Below are 12435 nucleotides of genomic sequence, written 5' to 3' on the forward strand. Positions count from 1 at the left end.
TGATGCAGATACATGCGCCATTGCAGAGCAAATGCTGAGGTGGACTTAAAGTCTTTCAAATATCATTGAGCAAGAAGCTGGGAAAAGAAAAGAAATCCTTTCTCCCCACTGAACACTCCTTGGATAAGTCACTTAAGAACTATGTGTGTGAATTGTTACGCATCCCCTCATTTATTGGCTGTCCAGATATAAGTGTAGGTGGAAAGGTGACAGAAAAAAAAGCTAGAACACCAGTGATCCCACCCTGACACATTCATCTGCACCCAGGGACAAGGTGGCATCAACAGCACCCCTCACCTACCTTCGCAAGGTGCTACAAGGAGTTTGCACAGTGCTTCCTGCGCTTTGGTGTTATGGAAAGTTCGATGACTCCCATTTTCTCCAGTTTGTTAGAATTAAAAGCCTAGCCCAGAAGTGTCTGGACATTTTGAAAAGAAAAAAAAAAAAAAAAGTAAAAATAAAAATCTAGGATTCTGAAAGAGAAACAACAGCAATGTTTTTATTTATATATTTAATTTTTAATTAAAAAATAAAGGTTATCTTAATACATCTCTTGCAGCCTTTGGGCAAAATGCACCCTTAACAAGACTTTATGAAACATGATGCACATCTGTTCTTGGCACACATCTTAAACGCGAACTTTCTGCAACAACTTCTTAAATCCATCCTTCTCCCCAAACCCTGGAAACATTTAAATGTTCTTTAAAAACCTTACAAAAATTAGAAGTGGGCCCAAAGCAAAAATCCTAGATCCAAGCATCCCAAAGCATTTGGAGCAGACTCAAATCCAAATCCTCATCTCATTCGAAGTTTTATCCTGGATCACTGCAAATTCACAGACACAGCACCCAAATAACCAAGAGATATGAAATCTGAACACTGACCTGGGTATCAATCTCTCTTCAGAAGCTTTGCTCTTTATACAGAGCCAAAACAAACCCATGGGTCTGAATTCTTTCCAGAAAATGTTGAAGTTGGGCCCATCCCTAACAGAAATAAGTGCTGGTTACATGATGAAATGGTGCTACCATGGCTCCCATTTCTTAGCTGTCCCTGGTCTGAGACCAGACCAAGTCCTCTGTCCATTTGCACTACTAAAAGGCAAGGATAAAGCCAAGCGAACACACTGAACCCTCCAACAGTCATATCACTACACATTTGCCTCCCGCAGCAGGAAAGGAGCCCTGGCCTTCTCCACTATTTGCCAGGAGCTGTCTCAGGTTTCTAGATGCGATTTCTCTGGAAATACGTCCAGTTTCTCTGGAACTCCGTCACTATCTGTGGGAAGGCATACACACGCCACCAGAGAGACAGGTCATCACCACTCACACAGGATGTCTTTGTTCCACTGTGGCCCATGATGGCTGATTCCCAAAGGCACAAAGTGACAAATCTTTCGACTTATACACAAGGTCTACATATATATATATTTATATATATATGTACACACACACAATTACATACATATTTAAATATATATATATATACACACATATATATATATTTGGTTTTGGTTTTTCTTTTCTCTTTTTATCCCCCCTTTCCCTTCGTTCTTTCCCTTTTAACTTAATGGCGTAGCCTCCTCTGAGGAGGGTGCTGGTATATGTTCTGGAGACTTCTCTGTCTCTGAAGAGCCTTCTGGCTTCTCCTCTGTCACTTTAGGTTCCTCAGGGGCTTGAGATCCCTCCAGCTCCTGACTCTGAGCCTGGCTGTTCATTTTCTCTTCTGCTTCGATTTCCTCTGAAGTGGGAATGGAGTTTTTCTTTGGACGGCCTTTGGGCTTCGTTGGAGCTTCCTGCCCACCTTTCAACACCTGGAGCAAAGAGATTAACAGTCAGGATCAATCTGAACATCACTGCTGTGAGACATCCTTTAGAGGGTAGGATGAAATTCAGCTTTGACTTTAGAGTGGATCCATGGTTTGATTACTATTGCAGCTTCATAGAAATTCCTTGTATTCATGGAGTGAGTTCACTCATTACCTCAACTAGATGCAAAATATACCAGTAAGGACACCTAGAACTCTGGAGCTGTCTAAGCCAGTTCCTACAGCAGGCCCAAAAGCAATCTAAGCACAGAGTCCTCAAGATTACATACAGAAAGATAATATGCACAATTCACTTCCTTTTTTCGAGTATTTGCTTTAATCAGAGCCCAAGTAAGAACAGTCACACTTTAGCCAGGATTTCTGCTGGCTGCCTATTCTCTTGCTAGTTCCACTTTGACTTCTGAAATAGTCTTTATTATTAATATTATTATTTTTGTAACTCCTGCATTAAAAGATGTGACATCCATCTAACCTGTGTAAAGGCAGGGAGTCATCAGAATAGGTCTGCTCTTGTATTTAATTCCATTTCCCCTCACATGCTGCAGCCTCAAGACACTTTCAGCCAAGGATCTGAATCCAAACTATTCCCAAATTTGTTTCAAGTGGCAGTAACTTCTGCAGCTCTCACATACACTCAAAAATTCAGTTCTGATGCAGTGCAGAACTGAATCTCCTCTGCTGGGTGGGAATACATAAACATCTCCACTGGAAAATTCACAGCATCTGTTCCCAGCAGGATTTATGGATAGCTGCCCTTTCTAGAAGCACTTTAATTGGAAAAGGGCCATGAAGCTGGAAGTACAAGAGGTGAAAGGAAGGTATGAAAAGCAAGAATTAGTAACATTAGTGCTTAAAACTGAATTGGCTTCCACTGAGCAATATCATCTTTTTGGTCTACATGGATAACCAATCCCACAAGTGTTAAGATCACAAGAACACCAAAAATGGAGAGGTAGATACTTTGGTTCTTTTCTCTGCTGTTTTATTTTCTTTCATATCTTGGCTTCATATTCTTCTTACTGCCTGTTGTACATCTAGCCCACCACATATGCTGTAGTGTGAGTTTTGTTGTTTTTTTTAAAAGTGTATTTCTAAAAAAAATCAACAAGAATAAATAAAATTTGGTATAAATAGAGACAAATCACTGACACTATACTCAGCTTCAGAATCCATTCTTTTAAAAGCATTTTTAAGGACTATGGAGAAATGGTAATGAACCACTTACCATTTTCTTCCACTTCATCCTGCGGTTCTGGTACCATGTCTTCACCTGGAGCTGAGTCAGCCCCAATGACTGGGCTAAATCGAGCCTGGAAAACAAGACAGACGTTGAAATGAGTTGACAGAGGACGAGAAGAGCCCAGATGCCAGGGACAGCCAATCCAACAGTAAATGCATATAACAGGAGGACTGCCAGAAAATACTGCTATTTGTTCCTTCAATCTGTTGTTTGAAAAAAAGTCAGACAAAAGTGGTAAACCACGTTTGGGTAAAAAGATAGCTGGCTCTTACAAAAGAAGCAAGACTATTCAGGTGTTTGCAGCACTAATTTGAGAAATGAGCTCTCTCATTTGTTCTCTTTTCTCCTCCATCACCACGAAGGAATAAGCAAACCTACAAATATCAGAGGTTTTTCTGCCCTTTTTGAAACACATGACTGTGGTACTCTGACTGCTGACACCACATTTGTGCATGAAGCTACTGGTACACAGCATCCCTGAAAAACAGGTCTATGGTGTCTGAAGCAAACACGTAAGAAGAAAGACACTCGGCATCAGTCTGCCTTTGAAAGCGTTGCTCCTTATATCGTATTTCATCTTCACTACCCACATAATGGGGATAATGATACTTTTTCATTTCTCATGGAGTAGTAGTACATCTAAATCTATTAATTTCTTATGCATTCTGCTATTATAGGCAATTTAGGCATATAAATGAATTTATTATTTGCGTGTTTAGCTTAAGGGTATATGTGGCAGACAGCCCATAATCCTGATTCATCCTCTGCAAATCTCCAACCTGTGCAAGTTCATTTGAAACCATTCATTATTTCTATATTAAAACTCAGGATATGAAGCAAATACAGCTCAGACTAACTCTTTATCCTTCCCCACAGGTGATAGTAGCATGCATCTGGCAGTGTTGTAATGGCGTTGCACAACGGATGGAGTTAGAAATCCTCAGCAACGCTGGGCAAGTGCCCCAGCGTCACGCAAGTCCTGCAGGTGGGACAGCTCAAACAGAGTCACATTCCAAGGTGTTCTGGATTATGTGAGCTTTTTTGGCAAATATTTCCCCACCTTTGCATGGGGAAACACACTGGTGGTTCAAGGCCAAGTTTTTCATAATACAACTTTTATTTCAGCTGGGTTCCTGGGGCAGTCAGACACACTTTTGTATTTATAAACACCTCTGTACCCCACACCAGCTCTCTGCTCACACACATACTCCTAGCTTCATTCTTTTCCCCCCTTTAGATTCCCTACAGGTTTGGTTTGCCTGCTGCCCATGCCACTATAGGGTGTCTGCAAAATTGACTTATTGCCCATGCCACTACAGAGTGTCTGCATTGACTTAAAAATGCCACCACTGTTGTGTGAGTAGCAGAATCTAGCAGAGGCATTATCCCCTCATACTGCACTCCTTTACTACTAATAAACCAGGTGGTCCAGTTGTCATCCAAGCAGTACAATGTTGCACCCAGGCCAAAAGCTGCAGGACTCAACACAGAGCACAATCCATTGCTTCACCATCACGTTTCCAGCCATGAGTTCACAGAGAAACACTGCTTGACTAACTCTTGCCACAGTGCACATGTCTTATCACACTTTGATTACCTGCAGCCAGTTACCACCTCTTGCCACACACATCATTGTAACCAGCATTGCCTAGAAACCCAAGGAAACAAACCAAGAGGGGGAAGCGGTACAGGGACAGGAATTGCTCATCAGCCTCAAGCACATACAAAACCAAGGAACAGTCATACTATTAATTAAATTTACCAGCCCTGAGTGCTTCAGCAATGGTGTCAACAATCTGCTTATGTGAAGCTGTGAGGAGTCAATACAGGAGCATTAGGAACTCTGAAGCTGTACAAGACATTACAGTCTTGTCCATGAAATTTGGTCTAGCTGTGATCCTTGGCTTGGTGACAGACAGTAAAAGTAGAGAATGCTGACTTCAAAACCAATTTAAATATTGGAATTCTGCCATCTGTGGAGCTCAAGGCCTGGTCAACCTTTCAAACTCTCTCTAGGTTTACAAACTTAATAGGAATTGGACAAAATCTTTTTCCTGTAATTTAAGTTTGCTGAGTAGTGTCCAAGGTCTTTAAAATAGATAGAACCTAGATAGAACCTTTCCTTATTTTAGTTCATCCATTTGTTACCAAGCAGTCCCTAAGAACTCGGGACAGAAGCAAGGCAGCCTTCTAACGTATGCATCCCTGGCTCTATTTCCCTGATGGACAGGCCACTAACTCCTCACTGAACTGCTAACCAGGTTTACTAGAGGAAAGCTAGTTCAGCAGCCAGCTGAAGCAACAGGCAATCTCCCAGCCTCCATAGAGACACGGCCATTGGATCCCAGGAGGAAATCAGGCTGCATTTTTTTCCAAGGGTCTAGCAAGAACAGGAAAGGGAGAGCTTTTGCTCTGTTTCTTGTGCATCTCTGAGTGCCTGCTAGCAAGCACATTTATCAGCATGTGACATTTCCATTGATACAGCCTATCCATGTCACCTTTGATCCCAGGAAAAGTTAGCCTTGAAATTGAATCTGGTCACCTGCCCATGTTCTTGGCCAACAGCAGAGGCATCTCTGTGGAGCTAGAAGGCAGCACACTGCAGCCAGGGAGCATCTGGTATGGGAATGAGAACAGCTGAGCAGGGCTGCAGTAGCCCTTTTGCTCCCCTTCCTTTTCCTAGTTTAGGAAGCAGTATTTTCCTGCTCCTTTCTAAGCAGTATTTATAGCCACTCACAGGCCTTCAGCTAGTTTCTACCCTGCCTGGTTGTCCCCATATCTAAAAGGAATAGAAGTGAGCTACAGATGAATACAAGGTGTGATCTGGCTGTCTTTCAGATCAGTCACTGTCAGCATTGTCCCTGAAAAGGAAAAAACACTCAAAGGTGACACTGAGCATTCAGATGCACTGTTGAGATAAAGCAGTGAACCAGAATGTTTCCTAGATGAAGACAAGAGCTTCCTGCACGGCAAAATGACTCTAGGAGGTGGTGCATAGTGCATAGGTGCATAGTCTGATCTGTGATGGGCAGCTTGTATTTCACTGCCCAGCCCAGCAAACTCCTACCTGTCAGGGGTAGACAGATACTTCTGCTTCTGGAATTTCTTCTCCAAGCCCATTAGCTGGAGCTCTGTGAAGATGGTCCTACTCCGGCGTGGCTTTTTTAACCGAGGTGTGGGCTGCTCTGCCTCCGACTCACTGCTGGCATGGGTCTCGCTGGCTGGGGTCTCTGAACTTGCAGTCCCTGAGGAGGCCTGGGCAGGCAGCACACGGGAGCTGGTGGCAGCTGGAACGAGGTGAGGGACCACGGACGGCTGCCTGGTGATAACGGAGATGAGAGGATATGCCCTCAGAGAAGGGGACCCTGGCAGGGAAAAAAGAAGACGTGGATAAGGGCGAGTTGAGTGGCAATGTGGTTAAGAAATAAGAGCATTGGAGAGAACAGGGAGAGGGGAACACCTTCCCTGGCTCTGCCATTCAGCTATTAAATGACCACAACCAAGTCAATTCCTCTCTCCGGACCTGTTTGCTCTTCCACATTATGTTTAGCCTTCTTGGGCTGGCATTCTAGTCTCTTGATGTGCATTTCATTTTCCTTAGCATAGAGTGTCTATTTTCATTGTCTTTTTTTTTTTTTTCTTTTTCCTTTTTTTTTTTTTTTTTCAGGCGCTATTAGAACACACATTGTTGAAGTCATCCATTTAAGTACCCCAAGAAACTAACTCAGAGCAAACAAGACAAAATCTGTCCCCACTCATGCAAATCTGCTTCTCTACGGACACTAGGACAGGGTTCATTTGAGATAGTTACCTAGCCTCCTTTATATGCAACAGACAATTTCATCTAGTTCTCTATCGGGTAACTCAAGAAGTCAGGTGAATCACACTTCTATCCTCCGTTTTCCATATTGACCCCACTGACCATTCAGGCAGATGAGGCTAGATAGATAAGAGGCAGATTTCCTCACTGACTCGTACTTCTACATCTTACACCAACTGGTGGATACCAGCCCTAGAAGTAAATCAGCAGCTCTGCTCCAATCCTTTCAGGCCAGAGCCAGTCTGGGATGGCAAATTTAAACACTCCCAGACACTACAGGAAGTTCTGATTCACTTCAGGTCGCCTGAATTTACAGCTATAGACAGATTTCTCCTCAGCCTTAGCCCCAGGAAATCAAATGTTTCTTTAAATCTCTGGGCAGTGAAATATGGCCACGTACGGGAAATGTGCATTCATGTGCAAGATGGCTCTGTATACAACTTTGCAAACAACCTGCAGTCTTGGGCAAGTCACTTTCTTGCTCGGTACCTCAGTTTACCTCATCTGCAAAATGGAAACAATCCTTCTTACATTGCTGGTGGTAAAACATGGATTAAAGCTTAATGTACATAAAGTATTCTGAGATCCTTAAGATAAATGGTACTGTGGAAAGGAACGTATTACACCAACACACCCGATTGTGAAACTCTTAATATGAATCAACACTAATGAACATAATGATCTATAGGCCTCAATGAGTCTATTTTGGTGAGTAACTCATCACCAGTAAAGGAAAGGTGTTACCAGCCTGGCCTGCTGATGACCTATATTCCTTACTCTCATCCCCAGCATGAAGGGTTGTGGGGTCATACATCAGGTATCAAGTAAACAGCCGTGCAGAGGGTACATAAAGAATTCTGCAGCTTGTTGATTGGCACTTCTCCCCACAACCACTTCAGTCACATGGAAAATTCAGCCGCTTACAAAGTGAGCTTGGAAAATTTTTGTCAATACAGTGTAAATCACAGCAGTCTGCATACAAATTAAGCCTTGCTTTTCTCCTCCACACCTTTGCAACACCACAAATCAAAATATTTCCATTAAATGTAAGTTATTCCACCTAAACCACCCAGGAAGTACATGAGAGATGAGAATTGCTTAGCCAACAATTGCTTGTGTAAAGTGTATCTATGTTTTCTCTCTGTGGATTTTTTTTCCCTCAGCTGACGCCTGTGTGCAGATCTACTACCACCAAGTGAAATGGCAGAAATTCTGCCTTGATTTACCATCTCAGTGGCAGTTCAAAGAGCATAAATCAGGAGAGAGCTGTCCTTTGCCTTATGCCACTAATTCTGCACCCTCGGACACCAGCCAGCTATGCAGAAGGTACAGCAGATCCTACTCCCACAGTTTATATCCTCCCAGCCAGTACCTGCTGGGACAGGCCACTGTGGGACAGGAAAGGCAATGCCAACACACCACTGGAATAGACTTCTTCCTCTGTTTCAGCCAAACTGGCCTGAAAGAGTAACCTCAACTGGTGCTCAAGCTTACATGGCATAAAGGAGGGCGTCTAGCCTTACGGCATGCTCTAGGCAGCCAGAGGGTCTCGGTTCAAACCACCTAATGAACGCAGCTCCTGCTCCCCTACAGGTTCATTCCCTGAGCCTTATCACACAGCCTGAAACACCATTCCTGCCCCTGCACATGGGTGGTTTTTGGCAAAAAATTGATACTTGTACCCTAGTGTGCTTCCAGCAGGGTTCTCTACAAACCACAAGATTTCTGAGGAGTAAGAAATCACCAGAACCCAGAAACTGCTGCAAGGTTCCAAGTGAAAAATCCTATAGAGAATAACACTTTTACACAGGACTCTCTTCAAGCGAGGTCAGCAAAAGGTATCTGGTATCAGAGCAATCAGGGATATTTGCTTTCCTGTATGCATGATAGCAGCATGCAGGACTGCTTGGGGTGAGGGAGACTAGCTGTGATGGTCCCAGAGCTTGACATCGGCTTCAGACTAATTTTCTAGTAATTAGGTAAGATCAGGATGACGATCATAAGATAACCACTTTCCTCCTTCCAGGATCAGCAGTTGCAGTGTGGCTATTTTTGCAGGGTAAAACAGTGGCTGGTTATTAGAGAAGCAGATGACACTGGGGTTGTTCAAGTGTTGAGCACCTGAAAGAGGGGATACATTTTCCAAACTGTTCAGCAGCCAGCAACTGAGATGTGGCGAAAGCTCAGCACACACTTATTTTTGGTGCCCACGTCAGGACACTTATTTACTTACAGAACCTCTGAAACTGCTGCTCTACTTCTGGACAAGTAGTGGTTTGCAACTGCTGAGTTGCTTCGAGCTCCAGGTGGTGAACAGATTTGTGAGGCTGTTGACACTGAGTGCCTTATTTGTTTATCATTTGAGATCATAAGAGAAGCCTTTGCTTATAGCATGACCCCAACAGTTGAGATGGTGCTTTTAGAAGTGATTGTAAATAATAAAAGCATCAGCTGATGTTCAGCTCAGTCATATACATATACAAGACTTCTCAGCTTTCTGCCCTTGGCCTGATGAGGGCACAGGATGGCTATGAGAGAGTAAGGACAGCATTTAGCAAAAAAACAGGGGTTCAAGACTTTCAGTAGGGAAAGCTGGAGGTCAGAAAGAGGGCAATGTTTTAGCAGCCACCTGCAGTTAGTAAAAAGAAAAAAAAAAAAAAAAAAAAAAAAAGCAGAAGTAGATAACCTCTACATTGCTACTAGATCACAAAGAAAAAAGCATAAATTCAGCATCCTGTTCTGGATATAGTTACCCCAAAGATCAAAGACAGCTGAAGTTGAGTTAGTCCACTGTATTGAGGTACACTATTAATACATTTCCCCTTAAACCATCTGTACAGTTCTTACCCTGATAAAGTCTTGGCTTCCAAACACTACAAAATCTGAGGCTAGATCTAAATTTTCACATCCCCCAGAGTTCAAAGGTATTTCTAGACTGACATGGTATTGTAAGAATGGAATAATTTCCTAATCTTCAACAAATTAAATGCTGGCAAGCAGCTCTTGTCTGCTCAGCACTGTTGTGACATGCTCTGTCTCTCAAGACGGGAAGGAATGGAGATGAAGCACTCTGCCTTTTCATACCTGCCTTATAGAACAGTTTCAGCTGAACGTGTACTTTCCCATATCATTCTTTGAGTACCTTTTCCACTTTTGACCCACTGTCCTTTTGCCCTTAGAAACCAAAAAGAAGTCCAAATACGCCAGAAAATGAGGAATTAGTTTGCTACCCTGGCAGCACAGTGTTTTAACATTCCCCACTGATACAATCAAGAGGCTGCACTGGTGAAGTGCTGTGAAAACACCACAGGTTTAGGATTCAGGAGTTCTTAACACTCTTCATAAGAGGATGGTGTCTTACTATGTGGTTTTGCAGAGAAAATTCCTAATTTTATGTATTTGAATATTCTTCATTACCCTGTTCTTAATTTTAGGATAGTTTCATGTTCTCTGTGTTGCTGAATAGTTCCCAAGTTCTTGGGAAGTATTAGTATAATCCATACTTCATGCCATATACAACTGAGGAAATGGTGCTTATACAACCATTTTGCTGTAATTATTTTAAGCATTTAACTAGTCTCAATTTTAAGCATCAAGAAAGCTCTTATTTCTGTCCATCTTTATAATGCTAACATCTGGCCACTTGGTTGCTAAAACTAATAAAGAGCTAAAAATAAAAAGGACATTGGATCTGCAGAGTGTTTTCCAAGGATCTGAAAGCAGTTTGTTTCGCTATTTAAATCAGGCCATGCTGGCAGCCTCCATACAGTGAAGAACAGACCTGACCCTCGCACAATGCACTGACCACACAGCCTTGAAATGAATTGGCTTACTCAAGCCATCTAGAATACCCCTGGACTCCTGTTTCCTAATTACATGCAAGACATTTGTCCTAGAAATTTATCATGATCTGACATATTCACAAGGATCTTTTTCTCACGTGTTTTGCTTTTCAGTACTAGCACCAAGAAAAAGGACAGCGAATGTGTCCTGTTTTCCCCAGAAGGTCGCAGTCAAGAAAGTCAATTTTTACTGGCCAAACAAATCAATATCCCAGGCATCAACCTGCAGTGTATCAGCCTGTAACTTCCACTTACCACACATGAAAACAAGGAGTAAAGTAGCAAAGGCTCCAGACTCCCCGTCCTGCTCCAAGTCTAGATACGTGAACAATTGCTTTTCATCAGCCCAGCCTGCAGCCAGCTCCACTCATCTGCTGGGATGTTTTGATTAAACTTATGACCATGAGATATGATGCAATAGGTGCACCACCATTGAACTGTATCACATTGCAAAAGTTTTAATTAAAAATAAATGTTTCAAACAAATCTTTTTCTCTCCTTTTTCCCCTCCCCCTTCTCGCTGGCTTATTTTCAACTGCAGCAGACAGAGACTAGAGGAAAGAGAAAAGGGAAAGCACTAATTAATTGCACTGTTTGACTGCCGGCAATGGCAGAACAGTTTTCCTCCTAGGCAAACTCAGCTAATTCTGTTTTGGAAGGAAAGGAAGGAAAGATTTATGGATCAGCTCCTCTTGGCAGGTCAGTCCTGCTCGGAGGCAGAATGAAATCTCACTCCGAATGGGCTGCAGTGAAAGGTAAATAAAAAAAGAAAATGAACTTACGACTTAGGAAGGTCTATAAATCTGCTGTCTCCCAAGTGTCAAAACAAAAGGGTACCAAGAAGGAGTTGGGTTCATTTAGGAGAGTTTCATTTTGCCAAAAGAATGAACAGCCTATTGAAAGGAAAAAGCAAGCCCTGAGCAAAGCAAAGAAGGCAAAAGAAGAAATGTTCAGAATAAGCGGAACCAAACACAGTTTGTTTAGCAGAGAGGGCATTAAATCTGCTTTCTGCACCAGATTCCCAAAACCAGATTTGCCAGCCATGCCACTGCCACACATCTTGGCTGGACTTTGCCACCAGCTTCCATGGGAATGGAGCCAGGCCAGAGCTGAGCACAGACCTGGTATGACCCAGCCATTCAACTTGGCCCAGAAGTCAAGTGGTCAAAGACAACAGCCAAACACATACAGCATGCACTGGGACACAGGATGTCTTCTCAGCTCCCAGTGGGCTCCTTTGCCTTGTGGCTGCTAGAGCCTGTCAGAGGTTGGCTAGGGACATAACACGGCTCTTGCACAAGGGCTGTGCTTCTGCTTGCTTCCTCAGCCACCATGCACTGTGCAGACCTGCAGCACCTCTTGCCCATCAGAAGAACAGCAACGAGCTGTGCATATAATGGGCAAATTCATTCTCCGGTAGAAACAAGTAGTTAGGAGAGGACGGAAGGAAAATAACCGGGTCTGCCAACCTCTTCACTCAATAACTCAATATACAGCCCTTTTCTAAGTGCCCTCCTCATTGGCGTGCCATCATTAACTAATGCTCAAACCCCCAGTTCAGAAACGACCTGGGTGATGTTCGTGCTATGCAGCATGGTGTTATGCACAGATCTCTCAGCTATCTTTAGAATGGGAAGCAGCACAGCCATGCCAGGGTATGATTGCACCTGAGCTAATTATGGCCTTAAAAGAGGTGGGCTAATTA

At 43.0% G+C, this 12435-nt stretch overlaps 1 protein-coding gene across 1 annotated transcript in view; it reads right to left on the reverse strand.

Moving 5' to 3' along the window:
* Window positions 1–1383: 1383 nt before the first annotated feature.
* The window catches only part of BARX2 (BARX homeobox 2), a 35064-nt gene continuing 24012 nt past the window's right edge, over window positions 1384–12435 (reverse strand). Inside the window, exons 2-4 of the mRNA XM_082777956.1 lie at window positions 6136–6433; window positions 3054–3138; window positions 1384–1813 (exon numbers count right to left, since the gene is read on the reverse strand). Of these exons, the coding sequence (XP_082634082.1) occupies window positions 1562–1813; window positions 3054–3138; window positions 6136–6433 (635 nt within the window). The 3' untranslated portion in view covers window positions 1384–1561. The remainder of the gene's footprint in view (window positions 1814–3053; window positions 3139–6135; window positions 6434–12435) is intronic.

Source organism: Aythya marila (genome assembly GCF_965140915.1).
Source record: "Aythya marila genome assembly, chromosome: 23".
Taxonomy (NCBI): domain Eukaryota; kingdom Metazoa; phylum Chordata; class Aves; order Anseriformes; family Anatidae; genus Aythya; species Aythya marila.